At 35.3% G+C, this 25,838-nt stretch overlaps 3 protein-coding genes across 5 annotated transcripts; 1 reads left to right on the top strand and 2 right to left on the bottom strand.

The window, feature by feature from the left end:
* Positions 1–5,530: 5,530 nt before the first annotated feature.
* LOC132704213 (transcriptional adapter 2B) lies at positions 5,531–15,035 on the bottom strand. Of its 2 annotated transcripts, none has more exons than XM_060674117.1 (11): positions 14,759–15,035; positions 14,597–14,694; positions 14,432–14,491; positions 14,231–14,372; positions 13,960–14,177; positions 13,563–13,789; positions 10,240–10,450; positions 9,117–9,166; positions 8,853–9,051; positions 8,736–8,798; positions 5,531–5,892 (listed from the first exon to the last, which is right to left on the bottom strand). In XM_060674117.1, exons 1-11 carry the CDS (start codon positions 14,763–14,765, stop codon positions 5,749–5,751), a joined length of 1,419 nt encoding a protein of 472 aa, XP_060530100.1. In that variant the 5' UTR covers positions 14,766–15,035; the 3' UTR covers positions 5,531–5,748. The 2 variants fall into 2 exon arrangements, with proteins under 2 accessions (XP_060530100.1, XP_060530092.1); XM_060674109.1 differs by having other exon boundaries at positions 5,531–5,881; positions 14,759–15,033.
* Positions 15,000–15,911, top strand: LOC132704231 (SAYSvFN domain-containing protein 1). Its single transcript, XM_060674120.1, has 4 exons — positions 15,000–15,118; positions 15,174–15,357; positions 15,411–15,778; positions 15,837–15,911. The coding sequence occupies exons 2-4, from the start codon at positions 15,217–15,219 to the stop codon at positions 15,889–15,891; spliced, it is 564 nt and encodes a 187-aa protein (XP_060530103.1). The 5' UTR covers positions 15,000–15,118; positions 15,174–15,216; the 3' UTR covers positions 15,892–15,911.
* Positions 15,912–16,230: 319 nt separating this feature from the next.
* Positions 16,231–19,344, bottom strand: LOC132698565 (xaa-Pro aminopeptidase 1). Of its 2 annotated transcripts, XM_060664742.1 has the most exons (3): positions 17,701–19,344; positions 16,600–16,890; positions 16,231–16,435 (listed from the first exon to the last, which is right to left on the bottom strand). In XM_060664742.1, exons 1-3 carry the CDS (start codon positions 18,986–18,988, stop codon positions 16,305–16,307), a joined length of 1,710 nt encoding a protein of 569 aa, XP_060520725.1. In that variant the 5' UTR covers positions 18,989–19,344; the 3' UTR covers positions 16,231–16,304. The 2 variants fall into 2 exon arrangements, with proteins under 2 accessions (XP_060520725.1, XP_060520715.1); XM_060664732.1 differs by having other exon boundaries at positions 16,256–16,890; positions 17,701–19,341.
* Between the last annotated feature and the right edge of the window lie 6,494 nt (positions 19,345–25,838).

The raw sequence follows: 25,838 nt of genomic DNA on the forward strand, positions 1-25,838 counted from the left end.
ATAAAACGTAAACTCTATAACGACCGTGCTTTGAAAACATTTTTGTCGGGCTTAAAAGAACCTATTGGTACAACCATTAGATGTATGCAACCTGTCGAAAGCCTTAACATTTGTAATGCAAGAAAGTAACACGCAATATTTTCAAAATATGACCAAAGTAGTTCAAAATCAGCCACCTCCGAATTTAAAACATAATAACCAGCATTTCCAAAATTTTCGTCCTAAACAAAATATACAATTTAATGGGAATAACCGAAATCATTTTAGACATCAGCAACAAGCATTTCCCACCGGTCCAACTGATATTAGGCCAGTTTATAAACCCCCGCAAAAATACTATACAAATTCACAAGTTTTTGGCAGACCCCAGAATGTCTTTAGACCCAACCAAATTAAAAATCTACCTCCACCTATGCCTATGTCTGTGTCTACGCGCAACAGTGGCAGACCAAATTTCAATAACCAAAATAATTTTAAAAATACTCCCGTTTCAGCACATATCAAAAACCGAAAAAAATATAAGTCGAGGAGATGTACAACAAGGAACTCGATCAATTCGATCAATCTAATCAATTTGATCAATGTTATTATGACCCATATTACCCTGACTATTGTTCATATTTTAACAGCCATTATCAGCAAAATAATCCAGAGTATTTTGTACCTTTGGAACAACCCGCAATTCAGTCTGATAGTTGCACTCTGAATGTTTTCAGTCGGTACCCACTACGTCATTATCTGAAAATGATAACGAGTTATGTGAAAATGTAAATTTTACGGAAGCTCCGCAATTAGACAAGAAAACTTAACACCCACGCATATTTCTTTAAATATGTCAAATTTAAGAGAGTTACCTTATATTATTTTTCCCGAGCACAACTTTAAAATATTGATAGATTCCGGATCAACAAAATCCTTTATAAGACCTGATTTAGCACAGAAATTCTATCCAAATTGCGTTCGCTATGACCCATTTATTGTTTCTACATGTTACCAGAAATCCGCCCACAAATATAGTTCTTTGTTACCTTGATCGGAACCGATAATTTAAAATTACTGCAAGCAAGTCTAAACTTTGAAAAATCTTATCTGATCACTCCATATTACAGAAATGAAATTATCTTTTCACCAAACAAGACAAAACAATTTAAATTTTATAACTATTGCACCTCGCTGTGAACAAATTATTAATATAAAAACTAGAATTAGGAATGGAAAAGTAATTATTCCACACCAAAAAATTAATAACTGTGAGATTCCTGAATGCTTGACTATAACGCCAAATGGAAAGGCTCTTACCTCCATTTTATATAATACTTGCGATCCCATTACTTTAGATTATTCTGAACCAATCACAGTTGAAAAATTTTGCAAAAAAGAAAAATCAAAATTACTCTATTCAAAAATCAATCAAGATCTAATCGAAAATAAAACAAAAATAATTGAAAAACGAAACGAAACCCGTGACAGTCCGGACCTGTTTTAAGCCAACCAACCAAACATAAACGCAAAGAACTTGGAGACAAATTCTCAAAATCCATTGAAATTATATCCGCGGCCCCGAGTGACGTACGGTAGCAACAGATACGCAAGCAAAATTACATAAAAACCGCTTAGAAACACGTACAGCTTTGATTAAATTCCGTTAACATTAGGTTTTACATTTCAGGCTTGTCGGCTTTACTTGTGGCCTTTATGATGAAATAACTTCAAGAAAATTGGACAACAACCCCGGAATTATGCCAGTAAAATTGGGAAATGCAAAATCAATCGAATACACTTACACTTTAGTCCATTATTTTGATTTAAATCCAATAATATTGGAAACTAATAAATTATATTTAAAAAAGGAAAATGTCTCAAAAATAATATCCAGCCACCCGGGATATTACAATGATAGTCAAAATTATATTAAAAATTAAACATTTTGGAATCTAGGATTGAAAATAAAATTATAGAAATCCTTCCGCATCAAAAAATATCTAAGAGAGGGCTAATAAATGTACTCGGATCTGTTTTTAATAAGGCTCTCACAGAAAATCTTGACTCATCTGACGGCGAGCATTATGAACAGCTTATTAAAAACTTGCAGTGCAACCAAAATGAATTAGCCGAAGGCATTCTAAAACAAATTTCTTTATCCCTTAACATCCTTATAAAATTTTACCAGACTTGGCAGAAAATGTGTCAAAATTACAAATACTTAGAGCCAAAGATCAATCAAATAGCACTTATTGTTCAAAAGTCAGCCTATAGGGAGAACGCACTAATTATTAAAGATATTTTGGTACAAATGATTAACACCTATGAAGTAATTTTATCAATTTTACAAGACTTAGAAAATTTAATAACTCTTTCTCAAAATTTAAAATTATTCACCCAAGTATAATTAAGATTAGCGACTTATTTAGAGAACATCTTATTTTGCAAACCAAAGTTGGAAAACACAAAATGATTATACTTGTAACGTTAGAAAACACTTTTATTTTTGAGAAATTAATTACCATTGATTGTTTTATTTTGAATAATAAAATCAATTACCTTTTGAGAATACCAATGACTAATCCAATAATTTTCGATTACTTTCATCTCTACTCAATCCCCATAAGACACGAGAGTTGATTTAGGGTTGTTTTACCGCATGCAAAATATTTTAAAAAAAGTGAATTGCAACATGCATACTATAATGGGCCCTGCAAGGACGCTACTAAAGGTCTATTCGTCTGCACCCAACAAGAAATCAAGAATAACGATAACAGCAGTCCTTGCGAAATAGCCTTGTTGAGCACAAATCCACAAATCATAAATTGCCACAAAACACAACTCAAAATCACCCAGCTAATAGTTAATCAACTAGAAAATTCCAATCAATGGACTTTAGTAGTTCCAGATGTACAGAGCGTTAAACTTAAATGCAACGCTCAGGATGAGATTCAGAATCTTCATGGGATCAATGGGGACAATCAAAATTGATCATCAAACAATTAGTGATGTCAACCTTAGTACTCAGCCAATATTATTTCCTGATCTGCCAGATATTCCAACACAACAAAGCCAGATGGATTTAACTGCCAAATTAAATGAAGTTAAGTTAGATGAACTAAACCTTTTAAGGGATTAAATTCAGTTAAATTACCCACTTCTGAAGTTCTCGGAGTTATACAAATATCCGAGCAATGGACCATCCTTGTATACATAGTAATAATCAGTTTGTGTCTATTTATTTCCTATAGAAGATTGTTACAGCCAAAATGCACCAAATCCAGCAAGAAACAGCAGCAAGAAGTCGAAGAACCTAAAGATCTAAAATGTGTTCTACTTCCCCTCTTGACGGTATAGTTGAAGCTTACGGGGGAGGAGTTATCTCACTAGCGAAGATCCAAGAATGCTGACCCAGCGGAGTCCTATTTCTACATATAAAAACGTAGTTTAACGGTGTGGATGCAGAGTTCTGTCTACATATGTTCTTGTAACAGACAATTTTAAACGGTTTGTAAATCTAATTAAAGTTTTTTAGAAAAGGCAACGGTCGTCCCGAGTAGTTAATTCACTCTCCCCGCTCGTGCCAAATATACTTGGATGCGCGACTCAAATGCCGTTTACCGCACTTGTTGCATATTACTCAAAAAATGAATGTATTTTATGTTTGTATGTTTATGTAACAAAAAAAAACTCCATATTGTTTTCCGTGCTTACTGTTTGGAGGCGATAAAGCTTGGGCACAAATAGGGGCCACCGATCTAGAACATTCCAAGTCTGAAAAATTCTAAGACACCTTTTGAATTTGGGTTATTAGGGCTCAATTAGATTCTGCTTATTGGGCAAATATACAGAAACATAATGAAAATGTGTGAAAGAATAGAAGTATTTAATGAAAAATTATTAATTGTACTAAACTTTGCGGAGCGTTTAAATTGGAACTCCGCGGACATGGTGGGAGCGAAAGTTCCGAAAATCCCAGAATATTTCGCACTTATTAATTTTTGAGCTGAATTATATACAACTGTAAGTGAGCACCTAAAAAATTCTCGGATATTTAAGGCCACTGTCAAAGAAATTCAGAATGATCTGATCTGAATTATAATTGTCCGTTTTTGGTAATCATGGTGGACAAAACAATGGAAGTTTCTGGAATCTCAAACGGTAATTATTTTTAGATATGTTCGCGATGGTTAATCAATTGAACATTTTTTGGGCTACTTAATAGCTGAAAGATGTGATGACACTTAGTAAGTAAATGTTGACTGTTATACACCCTTTAATACAAAATTCACTTAACAAACTGATTGCGCCGAGAGTAGCGGTTACAGCTGACAACACGCACGCGTTCACACATTAAAAGAAAGTACCCTTATGCTCATTATGTACATCAGTAAAATTTGATTATGTTTAAGGCAAGTACGTATGTATTTTGGAAATTTACAAGATATTACTGACTTTTGTAATAATTGAACCCAACGAGTGGAAGTTCTAAGCAAGATTGTGAACAGGATCCCCACAGCGCTATATGTCATGTACGAAAATTGACTATATGCATGAAATAGAGGAATAATTCTCCAACACTACCGTCTGTAGTGCAGCTGCCTCTATTCGCCGTACATTAAATAATCTGATATTTCATTTTTGGCTGATCTTTTTTCATCTTTTGATGCCTCACTGTTCAATCAATTGCAGCAAAGAAAAATTGAACCGACTCTAGTACGAGATCCTATCGATAATTTTGAACGCAACATAACTGAGGTTCGAAATAATATCGATAAACTCATAGGTGAAGCATCCGGATACAATAAGCAATGAGCCGCCAGCAGAAAAAAGCAAACGTCAATCTAACAGTAGATTTGATCACGGGGTTTCGACTTGTGTATGATGTTATTCCAAATTGTGCAAGAGATTTTATTTTAAAGAGCATCTAATAGTCGCATCACTTTTCCATTCGGAATACGTTGGAGAGTATTGCAGTAAATTTCCTGACGATAAATTTATTTCAGCATGTTCCTATTATCCCACACTTGATGAACGATCGCGAACTGAACTGTCTATTATTTATTTAAGATAAACACCTCTTCTAAAATTTTTAATAAAAAATAATCTAGGAGATACGTTTAAGGACAATAGACAATTACTAGAAATTGTGATAACAACTCACACGACAACAGCAACAGCAGAAAGTTTTTCCACATTAAATCGAATTAAAACTGTTCTCATAGAAAATATTCATGATAAAGTGGTTACAAAATGTGCGACCCGAAAAGAACGTAGGATAGACTTAATTTATAAGAAATAGTTTGTAACATAGTTATATAGAATCTGTCCCACAGCATAACTTTATAATTTGTTTAAATTGTTCATGTCAGTCTTTTAAAAGATCTGTATTTCCTTGAAAGAATTGTATGCTTAGTGCCTCTCCTTGACTCTTATTTTCTGACCTTTTCAGGTTTTTTTGATTGGTGTAAATCGAGTCTCTTTTATCTAGTGAAACACATTCTACGGGACAGGGACATCTTAAAATAATAAAAAAACACTTTGCATTATCACTTTATATACAACTAAATAATTTGTTATGTACACATGCAATGTTGAAGCGATTTCCGTACAATTTAAGACGAAAGGAAAGAAGAAAAAAGACGAAATACAACTCTGCCCGTTAAACCCTACCGACAAAAACAAACTGGAAACTAAACCATCGTCTACGCGACATTCAATTAACCGACACGTTGGGCAGCCACCCGCTGCGGCTTAGAAAATTGATCACTTCGAACTGAACGTTCGTTTCTTCGCTGTCGGGTTTAGAATCACCCTTTTCGATGGGAGTGTCCTCTGCCCCCGAGTCGTCGGAATCATCCGCCTCTGCGGTGTACTTTCCTGGCGACAGCAGGTTATCCTGCAAAACGCCTGTCTAAGATTAGAGCTAAGATCGACCTTCACCATAGTGTCAACTGGATGAAAATGACATTTTATGAAATAATTTATCAACGGAAATGTTGAAGATATATACTTTACACACTACGTAATACCACAGTAGCTTACCTTTTTTGGTCCCTAGGGACTAGTCTTAAAATAAAAGTAATTTAATCATAAATATTGTAGTATATGGTGGGAGAGAGAGAGAGAGATGGCAATGCTACAGAGCAGTGTTTTGAATATATGCATTTTGATGAATCAGGTTTTAAACGCTGACGTTGAGTTAACCCAAATTCAACTGTGTTTGAAGGTTATCAGTCCGCTTGTTACAAAAAAAAGTAAATGTTTTCATGAAGTGGCGGATATATCATGACCACACACAAATATTGTGTTTTTACAACCGACTCAGTGATGAACTTTGCCTACTGTTTATTACTGCAAAACCGCAAACCTTATAGAACACCCTGCCGAGCAGACCCTTACCCGTAACCATTCCAGGTTCGTCCTAGGAATTTATCGATCTACATTCACAAGCGGGGTATAAGTGTGTTTTCATTACTACAAAGTAACGATTTATTACGTTATATTTCTTTACATTTCTACGTAGTATCATATATCAAAATATTAAATACAATAAAAAAGTCACTTAAAAAATCGTCACTGTGTCAGTTCAATGATCAACTCCGCCACTAATCGTTCTCGATAAATATTTTCTTCTTTTATTACTCGTTATTCACAGTTAGACCAACTTTGTACTGAAATTTTACCTATTTAGCTCTTGCCGAATTAAGTTTATGGTACTATCATTAAATTTGGGTGCAGTATTAGTTCTTATATGCGCTTTTAATTCGGACCAAATCATCTCATTCGCGTTAAATATACAATGATACGGGAGTAATGTCAAGATTTAATATCCGTTTTGTTGTGTTATCGAATCTCTAGTCTTAAATACGTACTTACTGGGAGGATCACATTCAAATACTTCACTAATATAAACGAACATATACAATTTAGATTAAATTCTTAAGAACAATACATATCACCTGCAGCAAATTTAAAGCTACCCATTTACGTTTCAAATAAAAATTTCAAGTTTCTACAAATATTCGTTAGGGACCATCTCAGGTAAGACCTACTTAATGCAGAATATACATCTGTTGGGATGGGTTTTACCACGGTCCTGCCTGCGAAGGTCTGCGGTTAAGTTACTGTAAAATACTTAAAAAGTCAAAACAATAAACGCACAATATTTCTGGCCGTACAATACAACAAGAGTTTTTCACTATCAGGATCTAAAATTTTAATAAAATCAGCAGACATAGATGTCTTGATAATTTTACTTGGTAACATGCATAAAATTGAAGACCCTGAAATTTGTCTGACTTTGCTAAGCAAGAAAAATGGAATAGCAATGATCTGCATCAATTGTACCGAATTGGCATCAAAATTGGGACTTGATCTTTGCCTAGGTCTACCTGCTTTTCATACATACACTGGTTCAGATTATACTGCAGCTTTTTATAATAAAGGAAAAATAAGACCTTTCAAACTATTTTCGAAGAACCAAACATACCAAAAATATTTTGCTTCACTAACGGATGAAGCGGACGTTTATCTCCGAATCATTAAAACAAAAAAAATTAAATACTATTTTTTCAAATCAAGTGAACCCTGAAAATTGTGGTTGGTTCCTAGATGGCCATTTAAAAGCGAATGGATTTGAGGGAGACCAGCCTTTAAAAATGCATGATATTTTAGAAATGACAGAAAAAGAAAATAAAGAAGATTTTTCTGACTCATTCTGATCCTAATTAATTTATCATCATCTTATCTACTCCAAAACATTGCTTTATAGACAATTATATCCTAACGACGATAAGTATGTACAGTCTTTCTTTGTCTTGCACTTCTCTGGCTCCCAATTTTGTAATTTAAATGTCTCTAGAACTAGCGTCTATGACCAAATTTTTTGAGGCAACCATATAGTACAATATTTATGATTAAGTTACTTTTATTCTAAGACTAGTCCGGATTGGTTGACAAAATAGTGCAATTATTAACATCAACTTATCTGTTTGACTGCAGCTACCAAGTGATAGGGACCAAAAAAAAGTAAGCTACTGTGGTGTTGCATATTGCATAGAGTATATACTTGTCATTGGAGTTATTTTCGTTTGGTAGATATTTAAAAAATTTATAATTTTAATAAAAAATAATTTTGAACATTTCTTCAGAACTGTTTTTAATTGATAAAACATTATTTTTATCTGGTTGACACTATGGTGAATGGTCGATCTTAGTTCGGATCTTCTACTACAAATCCACGTGGCGACAAAAAACTTATTTTCTGGTCTAGACTAGGGCATTGTATTGCAGAAGTTGTGTTTTAGGTATTTTCAAGTGATGTAATGGTTTGAAAATGATTTAATTAATTTTAAAATACCTAGTGTCAAATTTTAAAAAACGTTTTTCCATAACCAGGTTGATAATCAGCTGGCCGATGTTTTTAACATTTCACTGCGGGGTACTCACGCTAACAAATGATGTGGCTCCATAAATACACAAACAAATATTATTGACACAAAATACACCGTCTATTTATTTTTTCATTTCTAAAAAATATTTGTCCAGTTAAGTAACTAAAATTCCATAACTTCGCCAAAAAAAAAACTTAAATCTATTGACTTAAAAAGGCTTTTTTAAATTCCCACTAAAAACAAAAGAAAATGAAGGACTTTTCAAACATCTTCCAAATCCTGGATTATAAAAACAACTTTTCTTATTGATTTTTGTCAAAAACTAAAAACCAAGGGCCAAGACGAAATTTTACCTACCATAATAATGAGCGACTTCATGGTGACGTAGGCCATGGGCACTAGGTTGAGGTCGGTGCAGAGCTGCAACGAAAATAAAAAATAAATAGAAATAAATGTAACTCGTTGCCGAAGTACTTGTATCTCGTTACGCGACAGCAACGACCCCATCGGCAGTTTGGCGAGATCGGGGGCCGGCACCGCCGCCTCTTGGCTACTGGAGCAGTTCGAATTGTTGCTGAAGCTGCTGCTGTCGTTGCTGCTGGATGAAGCGCAGCCGCCGCTTGGATCCGACGTGGATTTTTCGCCGGTGAAATCTTGATCGCTTTCTACGCTTCTGCAACCCAAAAAAGAGGACAGTCAGTGGTGGCAGTGAACGACCACACCCCTTTTCCAACTTACCCGTTTACGGAGCGCTGCTCCGTGCGCGTCGCCACCGATCCACTGCTGCCCTAAGTGAAATGAAAACTGATACAATGTGATTCGATTATGTTCCTCTTCTGGCGTGAATGAATGAATTGTCCCAAATTGTTATGTAGGCGATTCAACATTTATTAAGGCACTAAATATCATAAATAAATCGAAGACTTAAAAATAATAAAACAAAAAATTCGTTAAATTTCCTCAACAAAAAAGGGGAAAACTAACTTGTATATTGGACCTTAGTTTTTTAACCTAATTCATATTTTGGAAAAGCATGGATTTTCTGAATATTTTAATATGTAATGCATATTTTAATATATTGAAAAATTATTTAAAATTTAAAATTTAAAATTATTATAAATCATTTGGTCTAATTTTCGGAAAATGAAGTCTTATGGACTTGAAAACAAATTTACATTTTACCGTGTCCTGTTATATTAAGAAAAAATTAAAACTATTTTCGTGTTGTTGGTATCAAACACATTTTCTTAAATTTTCCCAAAACAGAAAACAAAAAGAGCTGTTTAGATTTGACTTTCTTATAAGTGAACTATAGAAGCTAATTATTTTTTTGCATACTCCTTAATTAACATAAATAAATAAGTGATTTATTTACCCTACATGTATATATAACAGTCAATTTTTTTTTGACCCTTGTACTTAAAGTATGAATGAAAGTTTAAATGAACTTTTAAGATAATAAATGAAGAAATACAGTTGAAAGTTTTAGATTCTTGCATTATGTGTACTAGTTGTTGAGCCAGGAATACTTGAACAACAGCAATGGATTAGCATTTTTACATATAAAAGAAAAAACAATGAACATCAAAAAATATCTTGATTTTAAGTTAAACTAGTTTATTGCCAACATTATTATAAAGTTTGTAAATATTGAAAAGATCCTTCAAACTTTTTTAGTTTCTATCGTGGTAGTGAAATAAGTCCGGGAAATCGTAAAGCTAAATTATGCACTCTGTTTGACAAGTAATTTTTTTTTAATCAATTTGGGGGGCATTTGTTGTCATAATTTTGCGACACAGACAAACCAAATGCAGATTTCGTTCGTAGTCGTCCGTCGCTGGGTCCAAAAATCAAAACTCACAGATTTTTGTCTGGCCTGTTGCCGCTGATAGGCCGCATGCTGTTCGAAGTGGATGATATCCTGCTGCGTGAGGAGGCCCAGGCTGCGGTAACGCGTCAGGTCCGCAAGCCGGTGACGCAACTCGCGTTCCCGTTCCATGCTCGAGATTAACCTCTCGTGCTCGCCGCACGACAGGAACTGTGCAAATACCCGCATCTTGTCACGCAACTCTCTGAAAAAAGAGACACTTTCATAATAAGAAATTTGAGGAAATATTTGAACAAAATCGAGTATGCTTTTTCCCAAATTAACAAATAAAAATCCCTGTCCCGCTGGTCTAGCCTTGCGCGGGTCCCAAAGAAACACGGGCTAGTTGAGATATACCATAGAATTAATTAGTCAGGGCAGTGCTGGCGGTTGTTCAAGTTATTGTGGGGGTCGGGTTGTGTTCTTTCTCAGACAGGATTACGAATAAGTATGTAAACAGCCACAATTAAAATAAAGTTTTGTGTGGGTGCCGGGGAGCGAACCGCCTGCATGGATGGTTGAAAATAACATATAACAACCATAGAGTGCAGCGCCTGTAGAAATAAGAGAGAGACGCACAGATGTGATGGATGCTCGCAGCCATTCTGTAAAGAATGTATTGAATTGGCGTCTTATGCGATAAGAGTTATGCAGTTAAAAGAACAAAAACTTTTTTTTTTGCCCAAAATTTTGCTTGAGGCTAAGAACCGACTTATACAAAGTAGGGATGAAATTATTAATCTCTTTAAGGATGATATAGACCGTTTGAAAGAAAAAGTAAGTCAAATTAGTCAGGTGCAAACTACCAACGCAAACATAACCGCTTAAGAGACTGATGTTTTCACCTAAAACATTAAGCATAATCAACATGCCTGGTCTGATAATAAAACCAAAAGAAAATCAAACCGTAGAGGAGGTGAAATGGTGAGTTGAGGAAAATGATAAAATTAAACCAGCAGATATAAGTATCGGTGTCAATAAAATTAGAACAACTGCATCTGGAAAAGTATCAATAAGATGTAGATCAAAGAAAGACATGGAAAAGCTGAAGAAAAGTGCCCAGGAAAATCTTCAGAATTACGAAGTAGAAGAAGTTAAGCTAAAGCCCCCGTGGATCAAAATATTAAATTATAACTATAACTATAAAAAAGCAGAATAAGTTTATGAATAAAGAAGATAAGCTGGAAGTGAATTTTATAAAAAGGACAGAAAACAGAGAGTCAATAATTTTTGTGGAGTGTTCTCCCAATTTGTTTACCAAGCTAATATATAATAGAAAAAAACATTGGTTGGGAGCGATACATTGCCATAGATGATTTGTGTCTTACAAGATGTTTCAAACGTCAGATATTTTATCATAAGAGTAGTGTAGTCACCCAAAGCAAGAATGTTCTGCACAGATTAAGAAGTGTGTCAATTATGTTGAACCAAATGGAAAACATAACAAAAAACACAAAATAAAACACTCTGCTGATGATCTACAGTGTCCAACGTACCAGTATCACCTACATGTCACGCGAAGCAAGATTGACTACAGTTGTAAAAATGGCTAGTGTAAATGAAGCAGAGTTGTTGGACATCATAAGTGAAGACATGCATAGTGAGGTGATTGGTGAAGTTGATATTTCAGCAGCAATAGGTGCAATAAAAGGAACAAAATTTAACATCATGCCTAGTAATATAAGAAGCGTTTAAAAAAATTGAGGAGTTACTCACATTTTTAGAGACATTTAAAATACATTTTTGCGATGTCATAATATTGACTGAGTGTTTTCAGCTTGAATCTGTTTCACATTTTAATATTCCTCATTACAAAACGCATTATAAGTTTAGTCAGAATAATAGAAATAATAGAGTGCTTGTGTTTATAAAGTCAGACTTGAATCCGTGCATAACAACACAGCTGGAAACATTCAACATTGTAGTAAGTAGAATAAGCTTAAAAATTAATAAAATAAAATATGGAGTTAATGCTTTGTACAGATCGCCACAGGGTTCTATTGGCATCATAAGTAGGATGGTTGGGGATGTCGAGATTCTTGTGGGCGACAATAACATTAATTTGCTGAATACGGAATATTGTACCATACTGTCGGGTTCTGGATTCGAGTCTTATATAAATCGTGTTACTCGACTAGCTAGCGGGACATATTTGGATCATATCTTTCTTAAAAATAGATTGAAGGTCGAAAATCTTCATTTTACCTTTTATGTAATCAACTATGACATAACAGATCATGATCCCATCATGTTAAACATATCAAATCCAGAGCAACAAAATAGCAAACCCAATGTGAGAGTAAAGACTATATATAGAACAAATTATAACGCACTGAGACTTAAATTAGAATCTGAAAACTGGCAAAAATTCCAAGAGGAGGGGAATCCGCAGATTGCGACAGACCGTTTTATAGAAACTTTTCAGTCCTATTTAAATCAATGTAGAAGAGAAGTTAAAATAAAAGAACGTAATAAATTGAAACAACTCCAGAAAAATGACAGCATTGCTAAAGAGAATCAATATATGAACTACAGAAATAAACATAAAGTTCTTTTGTCTAATGTTAAGAATAACTATTATAAGGATGAAATCGAAGAAAACAAGAATAATCTCAGGAAAATCAAGTAGTTTCAGATGCGTTTAATGAAGATAGTCGAAATCAACTTATAATTTTCAAATTGTAAACCACAATAATGAGAGTTTTGATAAAGATATTAACATGGCCAACTTCTGTAACCAGTACTTTGCAAATATAGGCGGAGAAATCAACAAAAAAATTGCATCTAATGACAGTTTGGAGTTTGACTTTCCAGGAATCAGTGGATCAACGTCTCTGGAGCCAGTGAAACATATTCACAGTTTAATGACGGCATAATGTCCAAAGATATTAAAATGTTTCACAATCTTATAATTTCACCAATTAAATACATAATTAATTTAATATTCACAAAAACGAATAGACAAGTATAGGTAGGGATGCCTAGAAGTGAATTCTATAAAAATAATTTTCAATATTTGGCGCCTACATTATACAATTGTATGATAATTTTTCTACTGTTATAAAATTTAAAACGAAATTAAATGAAGGGACTGCTAAAAAATTATTGTTGAAGTTTATTTAAGCGTAAAAAAGGCGGTATTCTACACATAAAAAAATGATGTAGCAAGACGTCTTATGAGTTCTTCGGTTTGACCTGCTTTGAACCTTGCGTGAAAAAGTTACCCAGGAGTGGGAACTTTAATCATTTTTTGCTGAATTAGTGAAAAACAAAGATGATACTATACAAGCAAAACAACCAAAATTTAGGTCCCTCACCTTTGTTGTTTGGGTACCTGCGCCTTCATCTGGTCTTTCCTCGAATTGTTGAAAAACTTTCGGACAAGCTGGTAATCGCGAACGATTCTTTTCCTTCTTGACCGCTCGCGCAGCCGTCTTGAGTATATGTCAACTATGGCGAGTTTTAACGCTTTCTCCACCTCGCCCTCGTCCTCCACCTCGAGCTGCAGCTCGGCGACGAGTTGCTCGGAGCTTGGAGAATATTCCTTTAAAAGGCAGAGTGATTATTATATCTTACGGATTTTTGAGAAAGAAAAAGTTTAAACTATGCTTACCCAGTGTATACACAGATGCAATAGATGCAATCAAACTAGCTAAATTAGCTTTTGCACGGGACTACAGAAGACAACTAAACTATTTATAAATAATCATTTACCCTTTCGTAATCGTCTCTGTGTGGCTTATACCCCAACCACGCAGCCTCCTCGGGCGTGCAATCCAACGGAGGCAGCCTGGAGAGGGCGTTCTGGGATAAAGGACCATTATCTTCTGGAACGTGGTTGACGAAATTCAATTTGTGATTGGCCAGTTGGGCCCAGGTGGCCCTGCCGATGTTCCCGTCCAGGTAGCGCGAAATATACTCCTCTTTGCACTCTACAAACGCATTTTGAGCCGAATCGTCAGTGTGAGGAAAATTTCCGACATACCTTCAGCTGTACGGGTACCAACATTCTTAGCGACAAGTTCCCAATTCCCATAAGCGTACAATTCGACCGCGTCTAACAGCTGCAGGTGTTCCCTGCCGGTCCAAGAGCCCCTACCGCCGAAAATACTCACCGAGCAGTTGTCCTACACAGCAAAATTTTCACTTAAATCCTATCAAAAAGGGAGTAATAATAAAAACTTACCACAAATCTGTATGAGTGGTCGTTCTTATGTGGACCTATTTCGGCACCCGACGCGAAACACTGGAACAAAAAGCGTACTAAAATAACATAACCAACAAAAATTATTCAAATTTCGCGGGGCCATTGACAAAAGGCAGTGGGTCACGTCACATGACCTTGACGTACCAAGTGGCAAATATCGAAATTGGGACATTCGCAGCACTGAATCCGCACCCCACTAATTTCCTCCTGGCAGTACGTGCAATTAACTTTGGCGAAAAGATCTGCAAACAGAAAACCAGGATATGAACGCTTAGAAAGAGCGAATTTGGTTTATAGCGTCCTCACCAGCCATATTGCGCTGCACACGTCAACGGCAACTGTCAATTGTTCGGCGAAGCTTGTGGGCGGCGTTTAGAAGAAAGTCGATCGAACACAAAAACGCATCGCACGCGTTTCCGTTAATTTTTTACGCATACGTTAACTAAGCAAGCGCCCGAGATTCCTTTTCTAATTCCCAGGGTTATCGCAAACAAATTTAACCGACGATGCTTTGACGCCACTACGAGCAGCACTCCAACAATTAGCAGAAATACGGCTGGGAACAATCGAACAACACAGGCATAACAGTATATCAAAACTTACTACCCAATCGATAGAATGCCCCACTGACCACTGAACGTAGAACCATAGATAAATTAACTAGAGGTTAAGCCAAAGTTAATTAGAGACGATGCACCTTGAATTAACAAGTTCATTCTAGGCAACAGCTGATTGTCAAAATAATCATGTTTTAACCGTTAATTATGGCTAACGCGGAAGTGGAGAAAAAACTAGCGCAGTACAGGGCAAAAAAACAGAGAGAGGTTCGCTTGAACGCGTGTAAAGCTAAAATCAAGTCAGTGTTTTCCTATTTCAATGCTAATGACAATCTGGAAGCCGCAAAGGCAAGTCCGTTGTAAGTGAAAAAAACGTGTAATATAGGTGATTTATATTTCAGGTTCCAAAGATGCAAGAGCCCCTCATTAATGATGAAAATGAGAGTGGGGACGACAATAAAGAATCCGATGTAGAGTCTTTTGTATGTGAAAAAGCTTTTCACACACCCTTAACATTTCTAGATTACATCTATTACTTGTTGTGGTTTATATTGTGGACAATTTTGTTCGCGATCTTTATACATTATCAATTCGGTGTTGTGTATTTGATAGTTTCGGGTATCGTGGGAATGTATTTAAACACCAGGACCGGACCCAAGAAGAAAAATGAGGTTAGTGCCTATTCCGTGTTTAATAAAAACTGTGAACGACTAGATGGCACTCTCACTGCGGAGCAACTTCAGCGGGAAATGTTGTACGGCGGTTTGAGGTGATATTTTCTCATTATTAGTCAATCATATTTATTCGAAATTTTATGTATTTTATAGACCAGTATGTGGAAGATTAAGGATTTATTGTAATAAAATTAATCTTGCAGATTAATATGGGATTTAAAAGATAAATGTGTGTTTTATTGTCCCTAATCGGGTTTAACACTTATTTTTTAATAAGCAAATAGTAATACATTTTTACAAAATTTCTGGATTCCTCCTGCGTCGGTTTTTGCTCGCGAATCATGCATCATCGGAAGTTTTTGTAAAAAGTATGACAGTAGCCTGTGGAAGTTTCTTTGAAAAATGAAATAGTAATACAACCCACCAACCTAGAAGGTGGTAAATGTTTTGAGGGTGGTCTAATGCTACTGCTGGCCTTGTGTATTTTAACTGTGTAGAAATAAGCAAATATTTGTTTAGTTTCATTTGTAACTATAGTCAGTCGTGGCTTAAAAAAGAGACAAAACTTCTGTGGTAAAATATTTCTTTATTAAAATAACCTGGCAGAATCTGAAGAAAATCTCAATAAACATCAATCATCACTTGCGGATTGGCTCTGTTTCCCTCCACAACCATTCTTTGGCGTCTGTGTAACCTTGTTCTATCAACAAAGGCCCAACAATTTCGCGGCACTTTTTGTGGTACCCGTCGAGCTGTGTGATTTCTTCATTAGTCAACATTGTCACAGAAATTAGCTTGATAATCTTGGGCACCAAAGTAATGGTATCAAATGTCAAAAACTCTTTGCCAGAATAATTATATGGGGTCTGCGCTGGTATTATTTGGACGATATCTTCGATGCGAATGCCAAACTTACCGTCTTCATAGTAGCCGGGTTCGTTGGACAAGAACATATTTGGCTGTAAGCCAGGGTCTTGATTGATCGGCCTCCAAGAGATACCCATGGGACCCTCGTGGACGTTCAGATAATGACCGATACCGTGGCCAGTACCATGAGGATAATCGAGCCCAGCTTCCCACAGGTACTCCCTAGCGAACGAATCCAAATAGTTGCCCTTGATTTTCATTGGAAACACGCTCCTGGCTAATTTCAGTTGACCCTTCAGCACTCTCGTGTAGCATTCCTTCTCGTAATTGGTCGGAGTACCTGTATATTGAGTTTATTTAATGTCAAACAAACAGTAAATTTTGAAAGTGACTATGTATATTTAGTCTATGTCTAAAACAAACTTATAATATAAAAATAGACTCATAATTTGTCCAGAACTTCGTGAAGCACCAGCTTTCCATATTCCACAAAGAAATATTAATAAAACTGAATCTCTGCAATACTGTTTCCTAGCAGTAATTATTTAGCTGTCTCCTATCCAGAGAAGAAAAAAGTCTTTTTTAGTCAGTGAAACCGAAATATGTGGTTTTTACTTATCTAGATTTAAAAAGCGGATTAAGAAATTTATGTAGTTGGTTCAATAGGATTTTTTTTTTATTGCTGTATTTATCTGTCTTACATGCTGTGGGTTTAATAGCCCCCATACACATGCAGGCAAGTGTTAAGACTTGCCTGTACAGGTCGAGGCACGCGAGTAAGTGCGAATGTGTATGGGTCAAAACTCAAGGCGCTTTCAGTTCCAAGCGCGACTCGAAGCGAATCAGATTGTGTCTGATTTTTAGAGCGAAGTGCGAAGGCCAACTTCATTTTTTGCACAGCAGTAGGCCCCACCAAATGAAGAACCTCGAGGTTTACCTGAATAGTGTGTGGCCGCAATTCGTTTCGCACTTGCTCGCCTGCATGTGAATAGCCCCCATTATGTTAAATCAATTTTTCACTACAAATCGTCGCAAATTTAAAAACACTGTTACTTGTGGTTCTAATAGGCTTCCCTAGCATACAGAATTTTAAGTAAACATACCGCAACACCTATTATTGGCAACCATCTGTAGGGAAACAAAAACTCACCAAAATGCAACGTCCTGGTCACGTCGGTGGTGCCGTCGCGGAACTGTGCCCCCGAGTCGCACAGATACAAGCAGTCAGACCTAATGGGCGTGTCGCTGCTCGCATCGGGCTTGTAATGGATGATAGCCCCATGGGGCCCCACCGAACTGATTGTGTCGAATGAGTCGCCAACAAAATCGAGCTGCAGCTTCCTGAATTCATGCAGTTTGTTCGCTCCAGAGATCTCTGTGACCGTACCCTTTGGCACTTGCTTTTCCAGCCAGGCAAAATAACAGCACAGTGCCGCGGCGTCTTTGACGTGAGCGTTTCGCATCCCTCTTACTTCCACAGGGTTCTTTATCGCTTTCATGAGTTCAACAGGAGTTGTATCTGTCAACAGGAGGTGTTTTTTGGGCACTATGCTAGTCAAAGCATAGCTGGATGAATCGCTGAACCACACGAAGCCGCGGTCTAGAGAACCAGCGAGGTCTTTCAAGTGGTTTTCAATAGAATCGTAGGGTTTTATTTCGAAAATATTCCCTGCTTCATCTGACAAGTGCCTGCGCACTTTTTCCGTTGCCTGTTGGGGGTCGACAAACAGCACTAACCGCGAATCCGATGATACAATTACATAGGAGAAAAACACAGGGTTAAATTCTATATCGGAACCTCTAAGATTGAGGAACCACGCAATCTGATCCAGCGCGGTCAAAACCAAATACTTGGCGTTTTCCTCCCGCATGGAGCCCACCACTTCTTTCAGCTTTTCACCCACTGGTTTACCAGAAAACAGGAGCGGGAGGGGTTCAATGGGGTTCAAGGATCGTTTTGGTCTGTCATCCCATAACAACTCCACCAGGTTAGCATTGACAGGGATCAGTTTGTGGCCTACGGTCTCTAGTTCTTTTTTCAAGTTAACAAAGTTATCGTAGGTGATAAGCTTGGGGTCGACGCCCACTCGCGAGCCTGATGGTAGGTTCTTAACTAGCCAGGAGGCTTGTTTGGGAGTGTTTGGATCACCTTCTTTCATTAGCAACCAGTTAGAATCCATCTGCTTAGACGCCTGGAGGTAGTAACGGCCGTCGGTCCACATCAGTGCCTTGTTTTGCGTGATAAGCGCCGTACCCGCAGAACCATCAAATCCCGATATAAACGACCTCAATTTATCACATTCCGCCAAATATTCACTATTGTGGGCGTCAATGGACGGGACTATATACGCCTGAATCGATTCGTTGGCGTATTTTGCATTTTGCATCAAATTCCGCAACTGCTTCAGTAAGTTGGTAGTTACTTTGGGGCCCGACATTGCTTTCGACTTGAATGCGATTCACGAGTAATTAAACGCAAACATAACAGTGACAACACGATATGGATAATACCAAATCCGCAAATCTCATAAGACTTTTTAAAGATCACCTTATCTTTAAAAAAATAGACTTTTTTCAAAAAGTTCAGACCACAGAACTGCCACACAAATTGAGGTTACAAGTTTTTTATGTACTCTGCGTTACAAATTCAATCAATCATCCTCAACCCAAAAATTGTTTGACTTAGTCCAAATTACTCCTTATTTTTCGACTTTAGCTTCAAATTTTTTGGCGTGGTTTTTAACTTGCGCATAGAGAGCTATCCTATGGATCGATCTAATTTTCATAAGCATAAAACGTGAAAAATATTTCAGTCTAGTGTTCATGGAGTAAAGAAATATGACGGTTACATTAGCAATGACACCGTATTCTTACGGCATTTGCGGGTGTCATTATTATGACGTAGTCGTCATCTTTCTGAATTTCGAGAATAATATATTTTCCCTGTGGTTTTGATATATTGCAAGAACTCTCTTTGGTAGTTATAATTCGACGGTGTGTTCTATAAATCTGGTGCAATGATATAGCTTCTAGAGATATAGAAAACCGATAATTCAGATTATATGAAAAAAATTGTGAGAAGGTCCATTTAAAAAGTGCATGTGCGAAATTTAAATTATCTTGTGCTGTATAATATATATATATATATATATATATATATATATATATATATATATATATATATATATATATATATATATATATATATATATATATATATATATATATATATATATATATATATATATATATATATATATATTTACATCCGTAATGATATAGCTCGTTCACATGTGGCGCAGCAATAGGTCTTCTCCCAGAAGGAGAGTGTATATTTAAATTTTTTGCGCGTATACTGGATAATTGGGAACTATACAAACGTGTTCTGCAAAATAATTGACTATTTATTTTTTCAATTTTCACATATTTTCCAGCGGATGCGTCTTCCTTATCCAATACAGTCAAGAATCCTCCTCATGTATAAATGGATTACATATTACGCAATATTGGTCTTCCGAGTATATTTAAATATTACAGATTACGGTGGATAAGTTCACCACCCGCGTTGCCAAATGTCTCAGAATTTGGAACCGTTTATTAGAGCGTCGAAGGCGGTTACTTCTGTTTGAAGCTGTGTGTGTCCTTTAATTTTCACGTGTTTTTACGGTTATGTGCATGTTTCGTAGTAGGAAAATTGTTAGGTAAGTAATTAAAATTTGAGATTGTGATCTCCATTTAGGCATTGCAAATTTGCTATTTTTTGTTGAATGATTTTTATTAAGTAAAAAACATTAATGGGATACTTATTTCAGCATGGCGCGAAGGTTATTTCCTGAAGAATACGCAAGTATTACATTATTGTTAAATATCCATATCTAAATATAACTTTTTATAGTATGCAGTTTGTGGTGCAAACTCAATAAAGAAAAAAAATAGGTGGTTTTGTAACAAACCCCTGGACAAACCATCACCTCTGACACCGAATGCCGTTTCAAAAGATCTAAACACAAATGATTTTGAAAGTGTAAGTGTACGTTTTGAAGAGATAGGAAATTGCAGATATTTTTATAAATTCGTATTTAAAAGTTTTTGAAAATATTGTTAGATTTAGAAACAATTAAGAAGTTTTAGTAACTATTTAAATATTCTTAAACATTCTCATCGATTGTTTAAAACCACATCTCATAGTGAAACGCAAGTGAACGTTGAATACGTTCTTCCACTATAGCTTCTAATTTTCAGATAAAATTTTAAGGATGGATATTGCTTTGCTTTCTCTTCCAACACACAGTATGTTTTTATTTATATTTGCGTCTAAGCGATTACTTTTGCTATAGTGTGAAGAAATTAGATTATCAAACCAGCAACCAGTGCAGGATTTTGGAGCTTCATTTTCATTTAAGGCAAACATCAATGACGTAAGTTGCCCTATTCGTAAATTTATTATATATATTCAAAAAGGAATATGTTTTTAGGAAAACGAATCCTCTTCTAATTCTTTGCCTTCAAATAATTCCAAAGCAGTTCCAGAATATCTTCCTAGAGATAATGAGTCGGTTAGTAACTTATGCTACTTGAAAAACAAAAGGCATGAAATGATATAAATTCTTAAAATCTCTACAAATTTTACTTAAAAACTAAGTTACCATCTTCGGAGGAAGATTTATGATATGTTCAACCTTATATAATTAATCTGTTCAGACTTATGTTTCTCCGCTTTTGTTAAAATGGAAACATTTTTTAATGTAATAGGCGCCTTGATTCATTTCTCTACAATAAATAAGCCACGTTGGAGAGCGTTTACTAGAAATAGGCTAAAGGTTTCCCTTTAAAATACTCAGTAGACAGAGAGCGATAAGAAAATACTGGGAACAATTTTTAATTTGACGTATGAATTTTTTGACTTTTATTGTAGTTTTCTAATAGACCACATCAATTCTCGTAGATGAAATTTTCCTTTTTGCTGGGATATCTAATAAATTTTCTATAATTTCACTAAAATAATTTCACCAAATCCTTCATCTGCGTGAATATTCTCAGAGTGATTATAAATATTCACCAAACTAGCCTGCATACCCTGCTTCCCCGGAGTAATCTGTTACGTTAGATTATTCTGCACTAAAGAACGTTTTCCTACATCTTTTACAAACAATCAGTTTTATTTAATATTTAAATATTGAAGAATATTGACGTGGAATATTAAGGTTTATTTATACTAATGCTTGATTAGAAACATGAAATTTGATAGCGCAACATAGTTTCGAGATAGTGGTCGGTAATGAACGCAGAGGTGGGAATTTGTATGTAATTTTGCTCTTCTTGTCTCCAACTAAAATCTGACTAATTTGTCAATTTGTTTTTGAAGCCACAAGAATCGAATGATTTATGGTGGTACTATAAATTGTCGAATAAATAATATTCATAGTTATTCAATCATACAAAATCAATAACAATCAATATAAAAGTATAAAAAGTATAAAAAGGAACGTCTGAACAAATTAATTGGAAAAATAAAATTTTCAATAAAGTAAAAAAAATATTTGCAGTATAAAATAAAACCATCCCACGCAATTCATGGTAACCTATAACCCAAGTATCTTCATTTTAGAAAATCTTATGTATTTAATGAAAATACCAGCTCTTTCGGTCCTAAACTAATTTTTACCAAATTTTTAGGCAGCATTAGTAATAATAAGTTGTAAGAAAAATCAAATGAATGATTTTTCAGGAAATATTTTCTAACGTTAGTTCCCCTTTAATCTGCTGCACGCCACCCGAGAGTCCCTTAATCTGCGAAGATTTGAATTTAGATAAGGATATTAGCAATACGACTCCAACTACTGTAACAACTTCTAAAAAAAAATCTAAAAAAAGTACGTTTTGTTATTATTGCGAGACGGAGGTCTTAAATTTTCCTAGACATACGGAAAGAAACCATAAATCTGAAATTGATGTACAAAAAATATTATCACTGGATAAGCAAAGCAAAGACAGAAAAAAATTACTCTTTGCTTTAAGAAAGAAAGGAAATTACCTGCAGAGTAGTACCGATATCAGTAAACCAGTTAGAAAAGGTAATGAAGATACAAATTATTTACCATGCGTACATCGCCTAGGATATTATTATTCGTCTAAAAATTTATGGAGACACCGCAAAAATTGCAGCGAAAATCCAAATAAAGGATACTCTATGAGAAATTCTCAGGCTGAAGCTCAAAACTTTCTAATTCGGAATTTAAAAGTGGACTCTCAACTAAAAATTAATGTTTTCCCAAGAATGAGGGCCGATAAGATATCGCACCTCTTTGAGGCCCTTAAACCGGATAACTACGATATTTTAGTCTCGGCAACTAAAGCTGCATCTCGATTTGACAAGGATTCCAAAACATATCGAGCTCCAACATTTGCATTAAATATGGGCACTACATTGAAACAGTGTTGCGATATCGCACTAGTATACAGCTTTAAAAAATCTGATTACCTTGCATCTACATATTCTGCAACACAAGAGGCTGACCTTAAAACTCTAATACAGTTAATAAATGGTAACTGGAAATTTGATGTTTCCAACCAAGCTTCTAGTGATCTTAATATAAATAAATGGAATAAAGTCACTCTAGTACCCCTTGCCACTGATCTTAAACTACTAAAAGATTACTTGATAAAAAAAGCTGATGATGCACTCTACAAATTGCAAGAAAACTCCAGTGATGAAAAATCATATACTACTTTAATAGAAACCATCTACTGCAGAATAATTTTACTGAATAGACGACGTCCGGGAGAGTTGCAGAGACTTTTAGTAAACACTTACAAATCAATAATTCATCATGAGAATTCTCAGGCATATGAAGAATTTGGCGAAGTTATTTCAGAAACTGAAAAAATTCTAATGAGCAGTTTTAAGCGTATTGTCATAAGAGGTAAAAGGGGAAGGGGAGTGCCAATATTAATTAGCAAGGATGTACAAGAACACTTAAACATGGTTTTAAGGTGTAGAAGTAAGATTCTGAAAATGTCCAATATTTACTTATTCGCAAATCCTAAGTCATCTGAGCCAATTGTGGGTTATAAAGCATTAAGAAAACACGCTTCACTCTGTGGAGCTAAAAACCCGGATGCTCTAACCTGTACCCGACTTCGAAAACATTTGGCAACTTTAACTCAATTATTTAACATGTCTGAAAACGACATGGAGCAATTGGCCTCATTTATGGGTCACACTTTGGGTATACATCGACAGTCGTATCGCCTACCCGACGATATTTATCAAACTTCTAGAATTTCCAAATTACTTATACTTATGGAAAATGGTGAAGCTGGTCATTTTAAAGGCAAATCGCTAGATGAGATTGAGATAAATTTGGAAGAAAATTTAATGGATATGTCTGATAAACCAAAATCAAAAGAAAATGAGCATGGAATCGAAAATTGGGAGGCTACTGAAAAACAAAATGACGAGACACATCTAGACACGTCAAATGCGCAGGATCTACTTGGAAATTCTGAAAAAAGTAAGCTGGATTCGGACAGTATTCAAAAACCAAAAATTCGAAAGCTAGTTCCATGGACAACAGAGCAGAAAAATTTAGTTATGAATTTTTTTAAAGGTCACATTAAAATGAAATGTCCTCCTAAAAAAGGTGAATGTCTAAATCTTATTTCTTGAAATCCTAAAATTCTGCACAATAAAAACTGGTTAAAAATAAAGGTTTTCATTCAGAATCAATATACAAAAAAGTAATCTATAAACCCATTAATTTAGAGGAATTTTTCATTTCAACAGTACTTATGTTAAGTTCTGCAATTTTTTTAATATATGGCCTCAGTTTAACTATTCTCTCGGTATATTGTATATGTGTTGTATTTGGATTATATGGCATATTATAGGTACTTTTATTATATACCATACCCTAGCCACCAAAAAATCCAAAAGGATATCTGTATTTTATTTTTTATTGTGTTACAAAGACAAACAAATTCTAAATAAAGATTCGTTTATTTTCGATGTTAGTTCATTTTATTTCGTCTCTAAACTTTAAATAACAATATACCTACCAATAAAAATTTGAAAAAATGTAAATAACAAATACAAAAGATGTATATTTAAGTATACCACGTCAAACAGTGTTGTCACTTTTATGGAGGAGTAACATACTGTAAAACGACAATTTTGTATACATGGGAGGACCTATTCACCGAAGTGTAGTTATAACATATACGCATGAAAATATACGAGTGCCGCTAGCGACGATCGTCGAGGTGTCAAACCGCTGAACTAATATATACAAAATAGCCGAAAAACAGCTAAAACTCATCCCTCTCAAATTTTGGTAGACGAACCAGATCGATGTTTCGGTTGTTTTAACGTAGGATGCGTTAGGTCTTCCGTATACGGAGGACTTAACGCAACCGGAGGAGCTATTCAATGTAAAAGGTCTATTGAAGGAAGACTTAACCACCGTAGTATGTATATATATATATATATATATATATATATATATATATATATATATATATATATATATATATATATATATATATATATATATATATTCGAAGTGTTTTCGGAGCGCGAGCATTGAAGTGAGATTTTGGCGAAACGTCTGCAGGTTTCCAGTCGGATGCAGGATTTGCAGGATTCCAGTCGGAGTTCAACGAGCGAACGGATATATATATATATATATATATATATATATATATATATATATATATATATATATATATATATATATATATAATTTTTTAAACAACGGCTTTCCACCCTTAATTCCTGTTTTGCCTGAAAATTTAATGGAATTTCGATATATTTTGAGAAAATACGGACGCAAAAATGCAGCATCCAAACACTGACGACCTGGCAGTGGCCATGTTGGTTGTTGGAAGTAGAGTTGTGTCAATGGCGATTAATTCGGTCACTTTGATTCAATCACTTCATAGTATCAAACGACCGAATCCCGCTTGTTCGTAACAGTTCGATCACCTTGTTCGCTCTCGCTGTCGCCCTGACCGGTTTAAAGTGACCGACTACAGAACGACCCATTGATTGACCGTACCAAAACAAATCGAATTCGCCGTGCGGAATACGTTTTATTTGAATGGTTTAAGATTTAAATGCATGACTGAGACAGGCCACGGAAGAGGGATGGGAATATTGTTATAATTTTTCTCTAGCATTGACTTGCGACATCGATCGGTAGATTTGTTTATGTGTTGAATTGAATATTAAATGAAATATTCAGTTCCACACAGGTATTTCATTTAAACAAATTAATGTATTACTCGTAC

This window comes from Cylas formicarius, unplaced genomic scaffold (genome assembly GCF_029955315.1).
Source record: "Cylas formicarius isolate icCylForm1 unplaced genomic scaffold, icCylForm1.1 PGA_scaffold_10__41_contigs__length_53128322, whole genome shotgun sequence".
NCBI classification, from domain to species: Eukaryota; Metazoa; Arthropoda; class Insecta; order Coleoptera; family Brentidae; genus Cylas; species Cylas formicarius.